This window comes from Rhincodon typus, chromosome 2 (assembly GCF_021869965.1).
Source record: "Rhincodon typus isolate 14 chromosome 2, sRhiTyp1.1, whole genome shotgun sequence".
NCBI classification, from domain to species: Eukaryota; Metazoa; Chordata; class Chondrichthyes; order Orectolobiformes; family Rhincodontidae; genus Rhincodon; species Rhincodon typus.
Genome location: NC_063333.1, coordinates 37,827,056 through 37,851,732, shown reverse-complemented (window position 1 = coordinate 37,851,732; position 24,677 = coordinate 37,827,056). Strand labels below are relative to the sequence as shown.

The 24,677-nt window shown below is 40.8% G+C and overlaps 1 protein-coding gene across 6 annotated transcripts in view; it reads left to right on the top strand.

Annotated features, from left to right (window-relative positions):
• Positions 1–24,677, top strand: part of LOC109935264 (sickle tail protein) — a 150,029-nt gene that overhangs the window by 111,771 nt on the left and 13,581 nt on the right. For all 6 annotated transcript variants that reach the window (XM_048612093.1, XM_048612099.1, XM_048612085.1 and 3 more), the window contains 6 exons: positions 4,994–5,124; positions 6,304–6,451; positions 9,540–10,086; positions 10,249–10,429; positions 13,981–14,138; positions 18,186–18,341. In XM_048612093.1, coding sequence (XP_048468050.1) covers positions 4,994–5,124; positions 6,304–6,451; positions 9,540–10,086; positions 10,249–10,429; positions 13,981–14,138; positions 18,186–18,341 — 1,321 coding nt within the window. The remainder of the gene's footprint in view (positions 1–4,993; positions 5,125–6,303; positions 6,452–9,539; positions 10,087–10,248; positions 10,430–13,980; positions 14,139–18,185; positions 18,342–24,677) is intronic.

Genomic DNA, 24,677 nt, shown 5'->3' with positions numbered 1-24,677 from the left:
GATGAAGGGTCTAGGCCCGAAACGTCAGCCTCTCTGCTCCTATGATGCTGCTTGGCCTGCTGTGTTCATCCAGCCCTGCACCTTGTTGTCTCGGATTCTCCAGCATCTGCAGTTCCTACTATCTATGTTTCTTACCAATTTACTTTCATAATCGATTTTCTCCACTTTAGCATTTTAGTCACTCACTGCTGATTCCTTTAAAAGAGAAAATTCCTAATCCTCTAGCCTACCACTAGTTTTTGCTACTTTGTATGTCTTAGTATTTATAAGAATGTAACAAGATGAGGTGATGGCCTAGTGGTATTATCACTGGACTGTTAATCCAGCAACCCAGGTAATGTTCTGGGGACCTGGGTTCAAATCCCACTATGGCAGATGGTGGAATTTGAATGCAATAGGGAAAAAAAAATTGCTGGTTCACCCTTGTTGAGGGAAGGAAACTGCTGGCCTACATGTGATTCCAGACCCACAGCAATGTGGTTGAATTTTAACTGCCCTATAGACAATTAGAAATGAACAATAAATGCTGGCCAGCAATGCCTATGTCCTGTGAATGAATAAACTTGTCTTAAATTAGCACCCCTTTTATTCTGAAAGTACAGTGTCTGGTCCTACACTCCTAATGAGGCGAAAAATCTCAGCATTTACCCTATCAAGCCCTTTTAAGACTCCTGTAATGCCTCAATGAGATCACCTTTCATTCTTCTAAAGTCCAGTGAGTAGAGTCCCTTTAGGCTTTGTTTAACCTTTGCTCATAAGGTAATCCCTCTATATCGGAGATCACCTTAGCGAACTTTCTCTGAACTGCCTCCAATTAAATGTAATGTTCCGTTTACATAAGGGGACGAAAACTGCTCACAGTTGTCCAAATATGGTCTTGCCACCACCCTGTACAGTTGTAAGACTTCCCTATTTTTATACTCTAATCCTATTGAAATAAGGGCCAACATTCATAAGCCTTCCTGATTACCAGCTGTACCTAAGTAGCTTTGTATTTCATGCACAAGTTACCCCCCAGTCCCTTTGTGTTGCAGTATTCTGCAGTTTTTTTCTCCATTTACATAGTATTCTGTTCTTTTGTTCTGCTGTAAACAAACAATTTTGCATTTCCCACAACATACTGTATTTGCAAACTTTTTGTCCACCAACTTAATCTATCAATATTTGTCTGTAAACTATTTGTATTCCTCTCACCACTTGCCCTTCCACCTATTTTAATATTGTCTGTGAATCTGACTACAGTATATCTGCTTCCTTCTTCCAAGTCACGAATATTTATTGTAGCTAATTGTAGCCCAGCACTGATTTATCTGTGGAACACCACTGGTTGCAGGTTGCCAGCCTGAGGGAGAATCCCTTATCCACACTTGCTGATTCCTGCCTGTTGGCCAATTCACTATCCATACCAATCTAACATTATGGGCTCTTATCTTGTGACTTGACCTTTGGTGGGGTACCTTAGCGACTGCCTTCTGAAAGTCCAAATACAATACATCTACTGGTTCCCCTCTATTCACTCTGGTTAAAGCAATCGGAGACCTTCCAGCTTGAAAGAAGCAGCAGACTGTAATGTTTTACGCTGGGAAGGAGCATATCAAGATGAAGATGCACTTTCTCCATCTTTTTTTGTTTTCTACTTAAATGATTTTACACCCTGTCCACCAACATAAGGATTGTTAGACGTGGATACCTGTGAATGAACCTGAACCCAGACAAGGTTTGGGAGGTGGGGCTGTGTGTCTCAACTTTCCTGGAGTCCTTGCTCCCACCACTGCTGACTGCTAAGCTCTAGTGGGCTGTGAAAATCCAGTCCTTAATTTCCACTAATGTTTGAGGTCTTGTGTGTTATGTCCTAGAGTCATAATGTCAGTCTACTTTTAAGCGTTATCACTATTGTATCATAGCATATGACCTGTATGAAGATCTCATACTCCATCTTGCCTCTGATCATTTGAAGCATGACATTCACTTAAAAGTGCCTTCTCTGCTGTAAACATATTAGCTTATTCTTAGCACAGATACTTGTGTGCCAGTTGTTTTTAGTAAATGTCTCTGGATTTGCCAATGCTCAGTATCCAGTCTCATTTTCTTATGGTACGGGAGTTACATAATCAATGCTGCATCAGGAAATACACCTAGGTGGAGGTAAATGCACACCATTCTGGAGGGTATCACCCTGCAATAATGCAAAAACAATTGGATGCTGCAAAGATGATATATTACTGTATGAGTGAGTCAAAATGAGCTGAATGGACTTTCTTATTGCTTCTTATCTTGTGATTTTGTAACAAATATATTTCTGATCTTTAGTCAGTTCACTTAATCTGTATTTTGAGCTTGGAACCTTCTGCTGATCTGAGGAGCATTCAGACTGATGTTATTTTCTTTACAAATCTAATTCAGTGAATTAAGCATACTTTTTCCAGCAAATCAAATGTATGGCTTCCCAGCTGAGTGCCTGTGCTGTTTAGTATAAAATGTTTCTAATCTTGAACTTTGTTGAAATGCCTAGCATTTTATACAATGTGCATACAGGAGTATTTTCTATCATGACCTTTTATGTACATGGTAAGGTAATTGGGGCAAATTTCAAATTCTACCCTCTTCCCCTAAGTTAAGCTCAGAGTTGTTGCAGTATAATAAGTGCAAACACCAACCAGGAGGCCTGAGGCCTAAGGCCAACCTAAAATTGATCCTTTGAATTTCACTTATCTGGGTGATCTGTTGGCACCATTTGCAGCACGTTAATTCTGGATCGCTCTGCTCCCCAGCTCTATGGTAAATGCAGAGGATCATCTCCATTCACTATCAAGAGGAGATTGGGAGGGACATTCCTGGCCAACTTGGCAGTACATGATTTTAACAAGAAACCTTTTGCAACTTGCCATTTCATTGACCAGTCTGCATTCACTGTGGAAAACCTGAGTGAAGCAAAGTTCTAGCTGGACTGGGTATGGATACAGTCTATGAACAGCAGCCCCAATTCTCAAAGGGTAGGTAAAATGAACATTGGGGCCCTTATGAGATGCAAATGAAGGACCAAATGCCTGTTTTACAAACTGTTGCCAGTGAATGACCTTGGACATTTTTCTAATGTTCCTGGGGCACAGAGCATTGCCCTGTGAAACTTTCCCAACCAGAAAGTGATGTGCTATCAATGCACCTCCCACTCACTGTACTGCTCTCAATTGTGATTTCTAAGCAAAACTGAGGGGAGCTTTAATAACAGCACTGTGATTGTCTCTGTCTCTGTCTCTGTTTTATAGCTTTAATTGAATAAAGCTGCTGTGTGGACAAGCATTTCGTGTCCTCTGTGCTGAAAGACTTTGTATACATAAATGAACCAAGCACATGAAATAACAAATCATCAATACTTGCACTTAAAAGTATTGGACCTATTTTGGCTAATATAATCAATACAACGTATTCAAGTATGAATGTGAAGTACTTTTTACTCTTGGTAGTAATGTCTCCTGACTAGGTTGGTTCATTGTTGTGGTCCACCCATACTGCCACCTGCAAGCAGTCCTTTTTATGTTTGAGCTTCGGCAATAAGTCGCAGCATGGGCTGGTATGACCCTGAGCAATACCCTGCCCTTTCCTTATTTTACACACGTGTAAAAGCCAGGGCTTCTGGATAGTGGCCAGTAGAGGGAGCCCAAGCTGACTTTTTTTTTGCTGTTTGGGGTTGGAGTGGGAGGAGGAGGAGGTGGTGAGGGGGGATGAGACCAATTACTTTGCCCAGACTGCCTCCGCATACTTTAATTGACTCAGCACAAAGTGGGTGCTGTCTGTGACATTATCTTAGCTGTGTACATCAGTTTCCAGTTGGATAAGCTCACTGCATAAAATTGCCTTTTTAAAGCAAATGATAGAACTATTTTTTAAAAGAAATTGTATTCTAAATTTAAAGTAGAGCAAAATCTTTTTCACCAGTCCTGACCCTCCCACCCTGCTGTAAATAACAGGTGTGTGCTAAATGAAGCAAACTATAATCTTGTTTGAAGTAGTTCCTAACCGAACAGAATTTTAATTAAGTTCAACTGACATGAAAGCTGGAGGCAGATTTAAGTAAAGGACAAGTCATGCTTACAAACAGGACATTACTTTTCCCAAAGCAATCAATGCTGCCCATATGTAACGGGACATTGCTCGAAGTGATGCTTTGTTAAAACTGACAGTGTGTGGAATACCTGCTTGAATGAAATATACCCCCTGAAAGGAACTGGTTACCCAACCAGCTTTAGGAAGTAACAGGTAATAGAATTGTGTTTGAAGGTGGAGCCCGGTAGTTGCTGTGAACAAAATCTGTTTCCATCAAGTGATAAAGAGCAAATTGAGGAAAAAAAATCACTGCATCAATTTAGCTAACAAATTTCTCAGTTAAGAATGTTAAAGTTGCCTTTGCAGGTAGGGCTGGTCTGCACCAGTGTTTTGCCTGTTCCTTATGTTAAAATGCAGCTTTTGAGTTCAGATTTGTTTCTGATCAGGTGCTGCCCTCTAGTGTTCAATGAAAGATTTCACCTTCTGCTCTTGTATTTTCTCCCTCAAAGTTGTGAACTCTGGTTCAGTTTAACAGACTCCAGAATTCCTTTAAAATATTTTGTATGTGGTAGGTCAAGATATGCCAATCCAATAATACTTAATGACTTTAGTGCCAGAATGGGTAATCTCTTCCACAAAAGCAAAATACTGCAACTGCTGAAAATCAAAAACACAAAGTATTCAAATCCTAGGTGGTCAGGCAACATTTGTGAAGAAAATGGACCAGGTAGTATTTCAAACGTGGAGCCTTAATAGTTTTATGCTAAAGGCTTCTGAATGAGGATGTTATACTTTCTCACGTTCCTTCAAACCATTGACCGACTAGCTGCATATGCTGAGAAAACATTTCAGATGAGCACCAACAGCAAAGAAGCAGTTTCATTATCAAAAGTTGATAAGGTATAGCTGAACAATTGCTGCTCTAATTTTGCCCTTTTCTGATGTACAGTGGGTTAGAGAAATCCATTGATGGCCTGAGCAAGGATGCCTCTTCAGCCCAGCAAACAATCACTTTGAAAGATGTGGAGGAGGGTGCAGTTGCTCTGCGTCAGGTTGGAGAATGTCTGGCAGGCCTGAAAGGTATAGTACTGTGTAATAACCTTTTCACTAACTTCAGGAGTACTGACAAAATCAACTTGGTAAAGTGATCCATACTCATAACACCATTCATTGCTGACCTACATCAGTGTCTGATATGCTAATATCTCTAAATTTAAAATGTCCTTCATAGCCTCGCCGCTCCCTGCCTATTGGGCCACAACCTCCACTATACTCCTTGTCTTCTGACTTCACCCTTTTTATGCTACTTTCACTGAACTGGTGGTTGGTTATGCTTCAGGTTCCTAGTGTTCATGTGATGGAATTCTGTTTCTATCTTCTCCCATTGCTGATAGCCACCCCCAAAATTACAGCTTCCTTGCCAAATAGCCCTGACCCGCTTTGGCCTTCCATATTTGTTCTTTCATTAAATGCATTGGGATGTTTTTCAATGTCAAAGGCACTCAATAAATGCAAGTTCTAACCATGTTTCATTCCCTGAATTGTTTAGAGTTCTAAATCGTGGATGACACTGTTTCTTTTAGAAACAGAAAGCACTGGGGAAACACAACAGGTCTGGCAGCATGTGTGCAGAGAGAAACTGTTAACACTTTGAATTGAATATGACTCCTTCAAATCTGGATTTGAAGAATCAGATTTGACTTGAAATGTTAACTCTTTCTCTCTCAGCAGAAGCTTCCTGACCTGCTGAGTGTTTCCAGCACTTTGTTTTTATTATAGAGTTCAGCATCTGCAGACTTTTGCTTTCATTTTGGATTTATTTCTTCCACTGATATGTACATTTACTTGCATTGTTGGTATTGCCCCTTTTTACTTCTAAATACGCCTTCATTGGAAAAGGGCCTCGTCAAGAATCGTAGAAGATTGAATCTTCGATCATCATTTGTGATATTTTGTTATGTCATTGCCAAAGTAAGTGGAGTAAATAGCTATTGGCACTATACTTTATCAATAAAGCTGCACAATCTCTTAGCTTATTATGTCGTACTTGTAGCACAAATGGGTCATTTGGCCCACAAGCTCTGGGCAGAATAGTTGGGTAAAGATAATTATTAATGTTGGGAAGGTAAAAAAAACAGCTGTGAGTAAGAAGCATCCATTTGACCTTATTCTAGATTTGTAAAGCACCTCAAAAACGAAGAGTTATCTATGTTCCGTCTGTACACAAAGCTTAAGTTTTGGTTTGTGTCTTTATTCCAGCCGAGTTTCCCACTTTGCAGAATAAAATGCGGGCAGTACTCCGTGTGGAAGTAGAAGCAGTGAAGTTCTTGAAGGAAGAGCCTCACAAGTTGGAAAGTCTACTAAAGAGAGTCAAAAGTATGACTGAGGTGCTCACAGATTTAAGAAGGTAACTACTAAAAGAACAAAATCTTTGTATTTATTGTATTGTTGACATTGTTTTACAAAATATTTTTCATTTGCTTAGAAATACCATTAATTGAGTAAAAGCTGTTTATTAACTTAACATTTCAAGTCTGATACAATGCTTCAGAACTGAAAGTGGCTAGAAAATGGCAATTTTCCTGCTGTTGACAGATGGAGAGGAGCAGCAAGTTGGTAAAAGCCCTCAGTGTTAATGTAGAGAAAGAGATGAAAAATAGATATAAGGAGAAAGGAGACTCACCTGAATGGAGCTATTTTACAGCTGTAACTCACCTTTATCACCATAAACACCTCCCTTGTCTTGTGCTCTGGGAAGCCTCACTATCTGTTCCACTTTTCTGCTCCTCCCTATCTGTCAACAGCATAAAATCACTTTTTTAGCACCTTTCAGTTCTGAAGACTTGAAACATCTATTTTCCTCTTCACACGCTGCCAGACCTGCTAATTTTTTTTTCTTGAGTATTTTCTGCTTTTATTTCAGATTTTCAGCATCCACAGTATTTTATTTTTATTTGAACATTGATTGTCTTGTTTAATTGTCTTTGAATCCTTGTGGACTCGGCTATGAATAATCCTAATGACTCTTCATTTGTGCATTGTCTTAAAAAGGATGTCTCTGAACAAGAATTTCTTTACATTTTCAAATGATTTGAAAAGTTAATTAGTCTTTGATCCAAACCTCGCTCACTAAATCCAGCATCTAAGAATTCCTTAGAATTTATCTATTTGTGGTCTTTATGAAAACTGCTATTTCTCATCCTAAAAGTTTTTGTACTCTGTTCATGGTCAGGAGCATGTTTATGCTGATCTTGTGCATTGTATAGCTTTTAAACTTGACTGTAGAATCCTTTGGGGAATCTTCAAAGTAGATCTTCAAGACATTTTGTGCACTTCTGGACACATCTCTTTCCTCTGTATTGGAAACAGTAGGCCTAACCTCCCTGTCAGGATGTGCACGAGTTGTACTAACCCAGCACTTAAGAATTTGTAACTTAATCCCGGTTATTATCAAGAAGGCTAGTGGGTTCTGACAAGGCATAGTGATAACACTAATGATTTCAGAGAACAGATTTTACTAACACGACTGAGTTTGCACAGCACTGATACCATCTCCCTATCTGAATCATGTTCTCCTTCCCATCCCCAACTCCCTTAGACCTGGATCATGGTCTTCCACAGTTTAATCCATGTGCTGTGCTCTCCTAGTCCACCCACTTGCTGCAGGGCAGTACACTGGTGTGGCTGCAGAAACCACGGGACTAGTAGTTTACTACCTGCTCCGCAGGTTCAAAAAGCTCAATATATGGCCTTGTATCCAAAATATTGAATGTTTTCTAAACACAGCAAACGCAATAGTTGAAGGTTCATTTTCTGTTTGTTTTCAATGTCAAACCAGATTATTGAAGAGGGAATCCTGGAATAATACATAATTTAATCTCTTGCCTACTCCATGGAGGGACACATCCTCTTTTCAGTCATTTAAATTGTTTGGGTGCCATGCTGTTCAGGCACATCGGGTAGCATGCTTGATTTTCTAATTTCTCTGTTAATATGCTGATGTTGACCACCTTGAATCTGAAGCGTTGCACTCATCAAGGCAAGTATGGAGTATTCCTTCATACTCCTGACTTGTTCCTTTAAAGGTGGTGGACAGGCTTTGGGGAGTTAGGAGTTGAATTATGTGACCCACAACTCCCAGCCTCCAACCTGTTATTGTGGCCACAGAATTTACGTTACTAGTCCAGTTCAGGTTCTCATCAATGATAACCCCTAGCATGTTAACAGTGGAGGATTCTGTAATAGTAATGTCATTGAGTGTCAGGGAGAGATGGTTAAATTATCTCAATGGTTATGGTCTTGCCCAGTACTTTTGTATCACAAATGTTACTTGCCACTTATCAGACCAAGCCTGAATGTTGCACAGGTCTTGCCTCCTGTGGTTATGGAGAACTTTGGTATCTGAGGAATGGTGAATGCACAATGCTCAGCATCAATTATTAGAGAACATCTCCACTTCTGATGGAAGGAAGGTGATTGAAGTATTTGAAGGTGTATGCCCTCTGACACTATCCCGAGGAAACAGTGATATTTCGGGGCTGAGTTGATTGGTCTCCAAGAGCCATCCTTCTTTGTGCTAGGTATAACTTCAACCAGCGGAGATTTTCTCCCACGTCATATTGACTTGAGTTTTGCTAGAGCCCTCCCATAGCCACATTTGGTTAAATAACTCATTGATGTCGAGGGTATGTGCTCTCATCTCACCTTTTTGGAGTTTAGTCCAAATATTGATGCAGGAGCTGGAATCAATTGGCTGTGGCAAAACCCAAACTGGACCTCACTGAGCAGATTACTGCTGTGTAAGTATCACTTGACAGCACTGTTGATGACACCTTTCATCACTTTAGGGGTTGAGAATAGACTGATGAGATGGTAATTCAGTGTGGATTTGTTTTGATTTTTGTGGACACATATATTTCTGGGCACTTTTGCACATTGTTGTTTAGGTTTAATGTTATAGCTGCACTGGAACAGCTTGATTAGAGATACAGCTAGTTTTGCGGTCCTGTTACTGGAATGTTGCCATGGCCTGTAGCCTTTGTGGTGTCTGGATCCTTCAGCCATTTTTTTGAATTCATGTGGATTGAATTAAATTGGCTGAAGACTGGCATCTGTGATGCTGAGGACCTCTGAAGGAGGCCACAATGAATTATCTAATTGGCAAGTGTTTCAGCTTTGACATTTGCACTGATGTCCTGCCACCACCCCACTCCCCATTATTTAGGATGAGAATATTTATGGAGCCTGTTCCTCTAATGAGTTGTTCAATTAACAATTGTCATGTGCCAAGTAATGTATCAGTCCATCAACACATGGTGAGTTAAAAGAAATACAATAGATGTAACTTTAGCATTTGAGCGTAAATTTTGATTACTCTGGAGGTGCACCGTAAGGGAGTCAACGGGTATTCTTTAAGAATAGCTTTTTTATTTGTTTTGTGTAAATGTACTCTGCACCATATGCTTGTATCTTAAAATGCATCTATTTGTTCACAGACTTGTAACTGAAGACCTTTTGAGAGGAACAGAATCCATACATTCATCACAGAAAAGCATCACTGAAACTGTGACTACTGTTTCAGAGTCCGAAATGTCCAAGGATTCTCCTTTGCAAGTTCAGGAGTATACTAATTTTGTACAAGCAACAATGCCTCAAAGCCCCCCAGGGTCACTCCATGAGGTGCAAAATTCCCTGGTGAAGTCCGAGTCGCACATGGTTGTCCACCAGGTCCAAAGTTCTCCTGTCCAGATTCACCAGTCTCATCACTCGTCCGCGTTACTATATCCTACTCAGGGTCCTCTGATCACGGCCAAACAATCTCAAAATGCACCAGTTACTGTTCAACAGGTTCAATCCTCTCCAGCTGTGACAAAACGATCCCAGGAGTCAACAGATGGAATACCTCAAATCCAAAGTGCTCCAAGTCACCAATTTCAGAGCTCGACATCAACTACCCAAGTTTCTTCTGGTCAGAATCTCTTCATTGATGAAATTCATGCTGCAAGTACCAAAAAGGGCATTCACCGAAAAATGACCATAGAGGTATTCTTGTGATTAACTCTTGAATTGATTTATCAAATGACCTCCACCTTGTAGGCCATTCTCGGTTTTGTTTTTTTTTTTTTTTTTGCTTTATTCTTGTATATTCTTAATCCAGTTGAATTGTATGCAAGGCTCAGAAATTAAATTTACTTTTGACTACAGGCAGCAGAGAGAGAATGGGAAGAAAAAAGACAAAACATGAATCAGTACGATGAAAAGGAATTTGAACGACTCTTGGAGGAGGCACAGGCAAACATGATGAAAGGAATTCCAAGCTTGGAAGTAGAACCTGAGCAGAAACCAACTGCAAAACCAGAGGATGCAGATGGGATAAAACAACCAGGTATGCAGACTAACGTCTTGCTGAAAATAAAAGTAGGTTGAGGTGTTTTAGTTAGCTGGTCACAGAATTGTTATGCTGTAGGAAGAGGCCATTCAGCCCATTGTGTCTGAAATAGCTTTCCAAATGCACTTCATGTCTTAGTACGTTTTCCTGCCCTTTCCGTATGACACGTGTGTATTTTTAAATAATCGAGTTCCCTCCTGAATGCTTGATTGTGGTGGAGCCAGGTTCAATTCCAGGAAGTACGTTGCAAAACTGAACACTCATTGCATAATGTTTTCCTGTCTTGCATTTACTACTTTTGTAAATCGCATTAAATCATCCTGCTCTTGATCATTTTACAAATGGGAACAGTTTCTTTCCAGATCTTTCACAACTTTTAAAACCTTAGCCAAATTTCCTCTTAGCCCTGTCCTCTCTAAGGAAAACAGTCCTAACTTGTCCGGTCTATCCTCGCAACTGAAGTTTCTCATCTCTGAAACCACTCTCTAAACCTTTTCTGCACACTCTCCAATGCATTCGTATCCTCCCTAAAGCATGGCACCTAGAACTGCATACGCAAAGCCATCCAACTAATATTTTGTAGAGCTTCAGCATAATGTCCCTGCTCTTGTACTCCATGCTCCTATAAATAAAGCCTAGCAAACTAAATGCTTTACTAATTGTTCTTGTTCTCCTGCAAGTTTAATATCTTGTGCACATATACATTTGGGTCTCTCTGCTTCTGTATACCCTTTAGAATGGTGCCCTTTGTTTTATGTTGTCTCTCCAGGTGCTTTGTACTCATAGAATCCGTAGGATCCCTACAGTGTGGAAACAGGCCATTCGGCCCAACAAGTCCACACCGACCCTTGGAGCATCCCACCCAGACCTGTCCCCCTATGACCCACCTAAGCTACATATCCCTGAACACTACAGGCAATTTAGCATGACCAATCCACCTGACCTGCACATCTTTGGACTGTGGGAGGAAAGCGGAGTACCTGGAGGAAACCCACGCAGACCCAGGGAGGATGTGCAAACTCCACCCAGACTGTCGCCCAAGGGTGAAATCGTACCCAGTTCCCTGGCCATGTGAGGCAGCAGTGCTAACCACTGAGCCACCGTGCTGCCCATACTAAAATATATGTCACCTCACACTTCTCCATATAAAGGTTATTATAATGCTTCCAAATTTTGTGTGATCCACAAAGTTTGAAATTATCCCCTCCACACCACGATCTAGATAATTAATAAATGTCAGGAAAAGCAAGGCCTCTAATATTGAACTCTGGGGAACTACACCTCAAACTTCCTTCCAGACTGAAAAATATCCATTAACTCTATTTTTTATTACCTGGTCCATTTTTTTGTGTCCATGTTGTTACTGTCTGTCTTATTCCATGAACTATTGCCTTTCTTGAGTCTTTTGTGTGGCTTTGTATCATATGACTTTTGTAAGTCCACGCACATCACATCAGCAGCATTACCCTCATCAACCCTCTTTGTTACCACTTCATGGAAATCCAGAAGGATGGAGGGGGAGGTAATGGCCTAGTGGTACTATCGCTGGACTGTTAATCCAGAGATCCTGATAACGTTCTGAGGACTCTGCTTCAAATCCCGTTGTGGCCAATGATGGAATTTGAATTCAATAAATATCTGGAATTAAGAATCTAATGATGACCGTGAACCCGTTCTTGATTGTCGGGAAAATCTATCTGGTTGACTAATGTTCTTTAGGGATGAAAACTGCCATCCTTACCTGGGTCTGGCCTACCTGTGACTCCCAACCCACAGCAATATGGTTCATTTTTAACTGCTCTCTGGGTAATTAGGGATGGGCAAAAAATGCTGCCTAGCCAGCGATGCCCACATCCGTGAATGAATAAAGGAAAAAAAACGTGTTTTTGACTGAAGAAATTCATGCTGGCTCCCTAATTAACTCATATATGCCCATGTGATAATTGGATGTATCTTATTTGGGCAAGATATGATGTCAGTTGTAAGTGCCAACAGCTTAGTTAATATCCTCAGCTTATCAGTTTTGAACCCTTATGACATGAATTTTGTTCTCTGTCATTGTGGCCTGGGTATAATCTGCTTCTTTTGTTAAAAGCAATGCAAAATATTCACTTAATACTTCAGCCCAAGTGTAAATCTCCGTTTTGGTCTCTGATTGGCATCGTTCCTAAAAAGACTTAGGGATTTTCCTTTGTTAGTTGCCAGTCTTATTCAATGTTCCTATTTGATGCTCTTATTTGTTTTCTCACCTCCCTTCTGAACATTTTGTGTTGACTTTGGTTATCAATTCTATTTTGTTCCTGTCATCGGTCATAAGTGCAATGTTTCTACTTTCTCTTCATGGACAACAGACGAAATAGAAATTTTAAGTTTGTGATTTTGTTTGTCCTACCTTTTCCATTTTGAGGACATCTTTGACTGTGCCCTCTTTGAAGATTAGTCCATTAATCAGCTATCGTATCTCTGGTCAACTTTTGGCTTCGCTGTATCCAGTCTTAACTGTTTCTGCCCTGGTGAAGTCGGCTCTTTGCCAGTTACATTCCATAGAATGCCTGCAGTGTGGAAGCAGGCCTTTGAGCCCATCAAGACCACGCCGACCCTCCGGCGAGCATCCCACCCAGAACCCACACCCCCATAACCTATCCGCACATTTCCCATGGCTAGCCCACCTTGTCTGCACATCCCTGGTCACAATTCGCAATTTAGCATGGCCAATCCACCCAAGCTATGGGAGGAAACTGGAACACCGGGAGGAAACCCATGCAGACACAGGGAGAATGCGCAAATTCCACACAGTTGCCCAAGGCTGGAATTGAGTCTGGGTCCCTGGTGCTGTGAGGCAGCAGTGCTAACCACTGAGCCTCAATTCTATTATTTCTCACACTGCATTGCCCATTTTCCTTTTCCACCGTCATCCTAAAGCTTATGATTCATTGATTACTGTCTCTGCACAGTTCCCCGACTGATCTACTTAGCACACCCTGTTTTTGAAGTATCAGATTTAGCAGTGACTTCTTTCTTGTTGGAGTGTAGAAAATTCTCCCGAACACAATCTAAGAACAGTCAACTGCAAAGTCACTGACATGTTCATGGAAGTAATAAGTGATGAAAGGATAAGACTCTGAGTAGAGCAGTAATGAGCTGTTCTGTAAGTAATAAAGTGTCATCAAATAAAATTACCTCATTTTCCTTTAATGTCTACCTCAGTTGAAAGTAAATCAAGGTTTGAAATAATCTCAAGAACCAGTGACGCACAGGATACATACTGACAGGACTGCTTATTTTCCAAGTCTTTTAAAGACCTGTCAACAAATGGATAGTATTTAAGATAACGAGGTGTAGAGATGGATGAACACAGCAGGCCAGGCAGCATCAGAGGAGCAGGAAAGCTGACGTTTCGGGTCTGGACCTTTTTAGTATTTAAGCCTGTTTTTGTCTGATGGGATGATGGTTCTTGACAGTCTGCCCCACTGCCTACTTTCAGTCAGTACTGATATTTAAGTATTTTGAGTCTGGTATAATGACACATTCTGCATTGTTTCTTTCAGAGGAAATACTACTGCCTGAACTGGGAAATGAGAAACCCATGAAATCTCCACCACCACCACCACCACCTCGCAGATTCTATCCACCTGGTTCTGGCCTGACGACCACGAGATCGGGAGAAGTTATATTTACTGCCAGGAGAGAAGGCAACCTTGTTACTGTAGGTATTTATTTGGTTCTGGGTAATAGATAGTTCTGTGAATCTAATTATTTATTAAAGGATATACAGGATGTGAAATTCCTGAGGCATGAAAGTAATCTCAACCCAGTTGCAGATACTTCTACTGAGTGTTTATATATCACGAATAGATGAGGACTCTTAAATTGTTATTTTTCTCTGCCTTTCACTCGAGGACTCCTCTCAATAAGAACCATAGCTATCTCCTGTTAAGTCTATAACACCTATTGCGCATTTTGAGTCTGGTATAACGACACATTCTGCATTGTTTCTTTCAGAGGAAATACTACTGCCTGAACTTTTAACTCCATCGTTATGTGGTTTCTAATCTTTCCCTCGTACAAAATTTGCAAGTAATTTGCTCCCACAATTCAGTCATTGCCTCTTTAGACTGACCATCTGGTCAGCCAACATATTCACAAAATCTACTTCTTGCTCCCTTGTGGGAATCTTTGCTTAAAGATTTCCCACAGCTCCCTAGCTGGATTTGAGAACAATATTGAAGGTAATCCAGCTGCAACGCCCTACCATTCTATCAGCAAATGTAAGCACCTATACAGTACCGCAATGCATAACCAATATTGCAATTTTCCTACTACAGGTTTAGGAATCCATTCACTTACCACACCACATCAGATATTTAAATATTCGATAGCCGAACAAACTGCTATCAGCAGGATAAGATTGAAAATGGACTTTTCAAATAACACTATTGCGTTCCAAATGAGAAATCTGAATCTTTTCATAATACAAGACCCAGCTCCTTAGACCAGTGAGTGTTGGGTGGCTCGCTTGCTTAATAGGTGTTCAAGGTACAGCAATCCAGTTAGTGTTAAAACATTTAAATGCATGAATTAGGAGCAAAAGTGGTCCATTCAGCCCCTTGAGACTCAGCCATTCAATAAGATCATGTTTATATTTTGAATTTCATTTTCCCATCTATCTTCAACAGCTTTAGGTTCTCATTGGGAGATTGAATCAATTTACCTTTGCCTGAACAATATTCAGTGACCCCATCTTAACTGTATCCTGAGGCAAAGAGTTACAAATTATCCTCATCTCTGTCCTAAAAGGGTGCTCCCTAATTCTGGATTTATCCAAAGAAGAAACATCCTTTTTATGTCAAATTTGTCACAAAGTCTCGCTCTCGCTTTCGCTCGGGCTCGCTCCCGCTCTCTCCTGAACTCCAGTGACAACAGGCCCAGTCTGTCCAATTATTCATTAAAGACCATCAGCGTATTCCAGCTATCGACCTGGTAAATCATCTCTGAACCATCTCCTTTTGTATTTGGAACTTTTTAAATAAGGAAACCAAACCTTTGCAGTGTACTCAAGATGCGCTCTCACCAATGCCCTGTATAACTGAAGCAAAGCCTCCCTACTCTTGCATTCTATTTCCCTCCACACAATGAGCTGTTATTTTCCATAATAACTATTGATGGAAACTTCTGGAAGTCTAACGTTATAGAAATCGAAGTATAATACATCCTATGGTACCCCTTTTATCTGCAGCACAAGCTACTTCTCCAAAGAACTCCAATGAATTAATTAAACATGATTTTCTTTGCATTCAACCGTGCTGACTCTTTTTGATTACCTTGAGCTTTTCTGGTAATGTGCACAGCCGTATACATTCTAATACCTGACCAATAACTGGAATATGCAATTTTTGCCTCCCTACCTTCATAAGTTGCTACCTTATACTTCTACTTACCAATATAAGGAAACGTTTCCCAAATCTAGTGATAATTGGAAGATTAACATCAACACGTCTTCTATTGTATTTAGCTACCTCAAGGCTGTAGGATGAAGGCCCTCAGTGCCAGGTATTTGTCAGCCTGCACTTCCATTGTTTGTTCAGTGTCACTTCCCTAATGATGTGTAATTTCACCAATTTCCCCTCTCCTTTGTTTTCTGACTTACCACTATGACTGTAATGTTTTTTGCATCCTCTGTAGTAAAATAAATTTGGGAGCATCTATGGAGAAAGAAACCAAGTTAGTATTCCAGGTCGGCCCTAAACCCCACTTTTTCCTCCGTTACATTGATGACTGTATCGGCGCCACCTCGTGCTCCCACAAGGAGCTCGAACAGTTCATCCACTTCACCAACACCTTCCACCTGGACCATCTCTAATACCTCTCTCTCCTTCCTGGACCTCTGTCTCCATCTCGGGCAACCACCTAGATACCGATATCCATTTCAAGCCCACCGACTCCCACAGCTACCTAGAATACACCTCCTCCCACCCACCTTCCTGCAAAAATGCCATCCCCTATTCCCAATTCCTTCGCCTCCGCCGCATCTGCTCCCAGGAGGCATTCCACTCCCGTACATCTCAATTGTCCTCGTTTTTCAAGGACCGTAACTCCACCCCCCCCCGCCTCAGTGGTCAAGAACACCCTCAACCGTGTCTCCCACATTTCCCGCAACTCATGCCTCACACCCCGTCCACGCAATAAGAACCAAAAAAGAATCCCCCTCGTCCTCACGTACCACCCCACCAACCTCCGGATCCAACGCATCATCCTCTGACCCCACCACCAAAGACATCTTTCCCTCCCCACCCTTATCTGCTTTCCGGAGGGACCACTCTCTCCGGGACTCCCTTGTCCGTTCCACACACCCCTCCAGCCCCACCACACCTGGCACATTTCCCTGCAACCGCAGGAAGTGCTACACCTGCCCCCTTACCACCTCCCTCACCCCCATCCCAGGCCCCAAGAAGACTTTCCACATCAAGCAGATGTTCACCTGCACATCTGCCAATGTGGTATACTGCATCCGCTGTACCCGTTGTGGCCTCCTCTACATCGGGGAAACCAAGCGGAGGCTCGGGGACCGCTTTGCAGAACACCTACGCTCGGTTTGCAATAAACAACTGCACTTCCCAGTCGCGAACCATTTCAACTCCCCCCTCCCATTCCTCAGACAACATGTCCATCCTGGGCCTCCTGCAGTGCCACAACGATGTCACCCGAAGGTTGCAGGAACAGCAACTCATATTCCGCTTGGGAACCCTGCAGCCCAATGGTATCAATGTGGATTTCACAAGCTTCAAAATCTTCCCTCCCCCTACCGCATCCCAAAACCAGTCCAGCTCGTCCCTGCCTCCCTAACCTGTTCTTCCTCCCACCTATCCCCTCCTCCCACCTCAAGCCGCACCCCCATCCCCTACCTACTAACCTCATCCCGCCCCCTTGACCTGTCCGTCCTCCCTGGACTGACCTATCTCCTCCCTAACTCCCCACCTCTTCGACCTGTTTGTTTCCTCTCCACCTATCCACTCCTCTATCCATCTTCTATCCGCCTCCCCCTCTCTCCCTATTTATTTCAGAACCCCCTTCCCCTCCCCCATTTCTGATGAAGGGTCTAGGCCCGAAACGTCAGCCTTTCTGCTCCTATGATGCTGCTTGGCCTGCTGTGTTCATCCAGCTCTGCACCTTGTTGTCTAGTATTCCAGGTCGATGACCCAATGCCAGGACCTTATGATGTAGGGCCATTGACTTGAAATGATCACTCGGTTTGTTTTTCTCTCTTCACAAATGCTGCCAAATCTGCTGAGTTTTTTCTAGTACTTTGTTTCTGGGCCAGTTTTTCTAATTTCTGCAGTGTTTTGTTTTGAATATAGATTTGGATGAATTTTTGGAGTGTACAATATCTGACTGTTCTATGGTACTGTGTAAAATGATTGATGGAGCTTTCATTTTGAAGTGTACTTTATTTTCCACGGTGAAGCTTCTGCTGTGTAAGGCAAAGATAGGTAAGTACTGGTGACCTGGAGTAAACACATCCAGTTCAGACATCCAGAGCTGGGTGCAGTAGGATGTAGTCAGATGCAGAGTAAAGCTCCTCCATCTTGCTGCAGTATTGTGTACATGAGATATAACTTCAGAAGTGCGGTACCTACTGCACCTGAATGATCTTTTCCACCTTCCTTCAAGACCAGTCGCTTTTAATGTCTTGGAGTGAGATTGTTGAATATTTCAATTTCCAATAGAACGTTGTGACCTTTTTATTATTTTGAAGCCTGAAGACAATAGCTCAGCACCCCTGAAGTCGCCAAAAAATCCTGTGGAAGTGAAGGAATTGGCATTGGCATCAGCATCGACTTCTGCCCCTGTGGAAGCTTCTGCCGTCAAAGAAGATGAGGATGAGGGAGACCGGATAATGGCAGAACTACAGGTAAATAATGACTATCAGTAGAAGTGAAAACAGTGCAAAGCAATAAACTTTTTTTTAAACCTGTTTAAGAAACAAGTGTAGATGTTGTCAAATTGCTTAAGATTTTTTTTCCTGGTGTACTCAGCATTTTTACAATGTAAATAATAAATCTGAGGTTATGAATAATTTGAACGTTAACGATGAGACCAACTAGCTAGAAGACATTACTATTTTGCTTTCTGATGCTGCATAATCTAACCCATCACTAGGCAGAAGGTTTTCAAATTCCCAATGTCCGTTCTAGCATGGTGGACTGCACCTGGTAGAAGAGACAGAGTGGGAATAAAGAGCTCTGAAGAAAATTGGGGAGTGTTGCCTTGAGACAGGTATTTTGGGAGTAGCATTGACAAAACCCTGAGAAGTCAAAGGGGCAAAACAAAAGCAACTTATCCTGAAATTAATGAAATAAGAAATATTGTCATTGTATAAGCATAAAGTCACTTATACTATTTTTCATTACGAAGTTGAACCACATGATGGGTCTTTAGAAGATTCAAAGTAATGTTGCTATTTCAGCAGCCAATAATGTCTTTAAATTGCAGTGATGTCTCAGGTCATAGTGTGGTGGAAATTGTTCTATTCTGTATATGAACAGTTGAATCCGTTGCAATGGAGTTAACTGAAAGCAAGAGAATAAAAATAAGGCTACATGGGCATGCTTATTTTTAAAGGATACTTTGCTTTAGGCTAACAAATTGTATCAACGGTTATTGGACATAAAACAGAAAGGCTATATAGGCAGATTAGACCATTCAACTGACTCAACTAATAAAGCGAATTTTGAGAAAAGCGAATTGCTCGTGAATGATGAACGGTGCTGTTTAAATGTGCCAGCAAAGAATGTCAGTAGTCTTGGTACAGTCAAACTTTGGAGTGGGGGAATTGTATTAGCTAAGCATTTGAAAGGATGTCCACATCTGAACTTGTTTGTCAGCTGGTTATTTGATCACACTTAATGCAACAACATCATGAATTATTCATGAATGTTTTTGCAAACTTTTTTGCACGTTATTCTTCCTGGCACATGTGCTGCGATTTGCTTGACAAGTGCCGTTTGCTGCTTAACATGACAAGGAAAGCTGGGACCTCTTTCAATGCAGTATTGTGAAATGCCTGTCAGCCCAATTTACCTGCAGTGGGTTTTTGGTGAATTGGCTGATGTGAATAAGAAGTTTGCAGCACCTGTTGTGTTGTATCCCTTTCTTTACTTTGATGGCAAAATTGTTATGCCTGTCCGTCTGATGTGTTTTTTGGGTCTCTGTGTACTAGGTACATAATACTTTCATGAAGAAAGCCAAATTGTGGTGTGAATAAAGTCTCAACTAGCTGTTTTGCACTGTGTATGGAGATGCTGGAATGAATGCTTACGGTTGAGTTAATCTAATAAATGACTCAGTAACATTTCATTAGCATTGTGCTGCTCGTTTCTACATATGATGAAGATACCAAATAATACACGTTATTAATGTTTTTTGAATTTAGGAACGCTGGGATTTATGGTTAGAACATACACAAAAGCATTTTATTTCTGATTCCATCCTAAAATCAAAAGCAGTGAGTGATGTGATAAAAGTTTCTTGTCAGACTGAAGCAAGTGTGCACAGCTTGTGTGGGAGTCCACCCTCCCTGCGAAATTGTCTTATGCTCTGAAATAAGTCATTAAAAGGGTTTACCACTCCTACTTAATAATTACTTTGCCACTTTGTTTAGAAACAATTATTTAAACTATTTTCAAATGCCGGTTATGTGATGATGCCTTTGAGAGCCCTGAAAAATGATATTCTTGATCAGTGAGAGTTTGTTTTGTCGTATAACCTGCCTTGTTATAATATAAAAAAGTAACTGAAACCAATTCATACAGTTGACAAAATGTCAAAATGACCAGAAGCCAGGGGAGTTACAAATTGCAAGAAACTCAAGTCAAAAGCACAGGTTGTCTGATGGGAGAGTGCGAGTTTCTAAGCAAATTTGGATTTCTTCCAGGAAGCAGTGCTTTTTGATGGCATTGAGTAGACAAAGATTCTTTGCCCACTGGGAGCGAAGTCAGCCGTTGACTCAGCACTGATTTTGAAGCAGCTTTGGATGATGCCCAGAAACTACCCGAGTGCTCTTGTAGATTGAAAGCACATTAAAATGATTATTAAACTGGAGCAAAAATAATGGACTACAGACAAATATAATTATTTCAAAATATTGGAACTGATTATAGTACAAAGATTGGAGATAAGATGTTAATGAAAATGGTTGTCATTCAAAATGCAAAGAGAACATTTGGGACAAAAGTATCACTGACTGGAAGCCATGCTGACTTTGATTCCAACAGTTCGATGGATGAACAAAGATAATGGAGCCTTTGTATTAACGTTGTCTTTAAAAGTAAAATCCTTCCTTTCAAATAGTATCATTTTGGTGAAGTGTTGTCAAGACTGATTTAAAGTGCTCACAGGCAGCTGGGGAAAACCTTCTGCAGTAAACCTGTAACGACGAGAAGTGTAGCTATTCGCTGGAATACTGCAATCCTAGGCTGAACCTTTCCAGAAATTCCACCAAACATAATGCAGTATGATTGTAATCTAATGTCATGACTTTTAATGCTTTCCTGATTTCTGTGTCAGATTTGCATTGCTCATGCATTGTGTTGGTGTTTTCATTTGTATTAAATTAAATCTTCGTTATTTTTCTGTGAATATAGAATCTGTGTTCACTAATATAAATTTATATTGTCTTAGAAGATTGGTCTGCAAACTACTAATGCTCAAAATTTGGTATTATATTCCATATGGGAGAATTAGACAAAGGACAATGCACAACAATTTAAATTTACCTAACTAGTTTGAACACACCGTTTTGGGAAGGCTTCACTTTCATGAGATTTGTCATTCAAACAATCCACAGCTAACATTTTTCACTCGGAAAAACTGGAGTACAGAGAAATGGATCTGCCTTTATGGCATAAGTGATCCCATAAATCTCTGGCATTTTCTAGTTTCATAGAAATCATAGAATCCCTACAGTGTGTAATCAGGCTATTTGGCCCATCAAGTCCACACAACCCTCCGAAGAACATCTCACCCAGACCCATCCCCCCACTCTATCCCTGCATTTTGCATTGCTGACTCACCTAGCGTACACTTTTGGGCAATTTAGCATGGCTTTGGACTGTGGGAGGAAACTGGAGTATCGGGAAGAAACCCATGCAGGCACAAGGAGAATGTCTGTGTTGACTTTACACAGTCACCTAAGGTTAGAATCGAACCCGGGTCCTTGGTGCTGTGAAGCAGCAGTGCTAGCCACTGAGTCACCATGCCACCCTATTATAAAAGTAAACCCTGTAGCATTTTGTTTCTCCCACTTCAAGAAGATTGAGGGCAGAGCAGCAGATGTTGTTTACTTGAACTTTAAGAAAGCTTTTGACAAGGTTCCTCATGGTAGACTAATTAATAAAGTTGGATCACATGGGATTCAGGGTGAGCTTGCCAATTGGCTGCAAAATTGGCTTAGCTTAGCAGCAGCAGCAGTCAGATTGACGGTGAGGGTTGTTTTTCGGACTGGAGGCCAGTGACCAGCAGTGTTTCACCGGGATCGGTACTGGGTCCACTTTTGTCATTTATATAAATGATTTTTTTGAATATAGGGGGCATGGTTAATATGTTTGTAGATGACACCAAAGTTGATGGTATAGTGGACAGTGAAAAAGGTTATCGAAGATAACTAAGATCTTCATCAATTGGGTTAATGGCCGAAGAGTGGCAGATTTTAATTTGGATAAATGTGATGGGTTGCATTTTAGTAAAATAAACCAAGTGCAGAACTTGTATACTTAGAGTTGTAGAACAGACGGCTAGAGGTTCAGGTACATAATTCTTTGAAGTTTACATCACATGTAGACAGGGTGTTGAAGGCAGCATTTTAGCACGCTTGCCTTCACTGCTCAGACCTTTTGAGTGTAGGAGTTGGGAAGTCACGTTGAGGTTGGACAGGATGTTGATAAGGCCATTTCTGGAGTACTCTGTCCAGTTCTGGTCACTCTGTTATAGGAAGGATAGTATTAAGCTGGAGAGGATTCAAGAGATTTACAAGGATGTTGCTGGGAATGGAGGGTTTGAGTTATAGGGAAAGCTGAATAGGCTGGGACTTTTTTCACCAGACCGTAGGAGATTGAGGGGTCACTTTATAGAAGTTTATAAAATCATGAGGGGTATAGATAAGGTGAATGGCAGGTGTCTTTTCCCTAGGGTGCAGGATTTCAAGACTAGGGGACATTTTTTAAGGTGAGAGGAGAAAGATTTTAAAGACATGAGGAGCAATTGTTTTGCACACACAATGGTTCATATGTGGAATGAACTTCTAGAGGAAGTGGTGGATGCGGGTACAGTTACGATGTTTGAAAGACTTTTAGGTAAGTACACGAATAATAAATACATGAAGGGATACAGGCCAAGCACAGACAGATGGGACTTGTTTAGTTTGGGATTAAGGTCAGTATGGACTGGTTGAACTGAAGGGTGTGCTGTATGACTCTGATTTTGCACTTTTTGTACTTAATTCTCTAGTCCTTATTTTTTTATAGAAAAAAATCAATTTAATTCTCTTTGTTGAACTTAAGGACCTTAAAAGTCCTGCACAGAAGACAATCTATGTACTTAAGGAATTTTAGGGCTCCAGGTAACGGGTATGAAATATGAGGGATGATGGAGGAGGTAAAATTTTTTGCATCCTGGTCAGGTGAGCTCACAGCATGAAGTGTTAATGGTGGACTTCAGAAATTTTGTTCAATTCTAAAAGAAGAATTGTGAACAAATTGAATCTATGTATGAATGTCTAAGGTGTTCTTTTTTTATCCAAAGCTAAATCATTACCTGTGTAGAAGATAATGTAGAATCAGTAAACATGGAATTCAAAGAATACTCTCCACCAGACCCCATAGTAATGGGATCAGCATAGGAGAGATGTTAGAGAACTTGTGTGTGATGCTTTTCAAATTATTGCAATCCCATACATTGATCATGGTGAGTCAGAAGGTATGTTGTTTTAGAATAGGATGCTGATCATCAAAAGATTTCAGCAAAAGTTTACAGAATACAAAAGGCAGTATTTACAAGAAGTGTCCATGGCACAAAACGGCTTTAAGTGTTATGAATTATTCAACTTTGGTTCATTTTGGAATGATTTCTATTTGCTGCCAAAAAGGGATATCTCCCAATAGTGTCATTCCGTATTGGTGCCAAGTATCTAATTTTACACCTAATATACAGTTTTTGATGTATTGCAATTTCTATTAAGCATGTTATATTTTATATGTGAAGTTGAGTGCAACATTTATACATAAATTCTATTCAGATATAAATCTGTTGAGAAGGTGACCCGTTTAGCATTCTGTTCGACACGAATTTGAGATTTGTTTGGTATTTGGAATACACCAAGCTGTTGAACTATAATTTTCTCCCTAACAGCCTTGTGCATCTCCCTACAGACATGGATTGCAATGGGTCAGGAAGGTAGCTCACTACCATCACCAAGTACAACTAGGGATGGGTAATAAATACTGGCCTAGCCAGCAATGCTTACATTCCACAAATGAAAGAACTTGCCTGTTTAACTTAGTAACATTTTTTAGACCAGTTGTGATATCAGGAGCTTTTCTTTTTGACAAACTGTAGTTTTGAAGCAAATTCTAAGCCTGCCGTATTGTCTGTTGTAAATTGTACGAGTGTGAGCCGTCCATTTGGGCTTCACGCCTCTCCTCCATTCAATAGGATCGTGGCTGATCTGGTTTTGGTCTTGGCTGCACTCTCCTGTCTGCACCCAAAAAACATTGACTACCTTGACCATTGCAGATCAAACTCTGCCTTGAATAAATTTCTATGTACTTCATCATAGAAAGAATCCAAATGAGTCTTCTCTGAACTCCTCCAAGAGCAGCTTTTTTTTTAGTCCCCAAATATAGAGACCAAAACTTGCACAGTACTCCAAATATGAAAGATAGTGGTAATGTAGGAATCACATCAACAAATATGGACACAAGTGCTCTCAAACGACAATGCAGTAATGGCCACATATTTTCCGAAGAAGGGTCTAGGCCCGAAACGTCAGCTTTTCTGCTGCTTAGCCTGCTGTGTTCATCCAGCTCTACACCTTGTTATCTCATGGCCACGTATCTGTTTTAGACAGATTTGACAGATAAATACTGGTGAAGACACTAGAGATTAAGGTCTTTTAAATCTACTTGAAGGGACAGCCAGAGGCTCATATTTACATCTCATCAGAAGGAGATGACCTCCAACAGTACAGCAATTT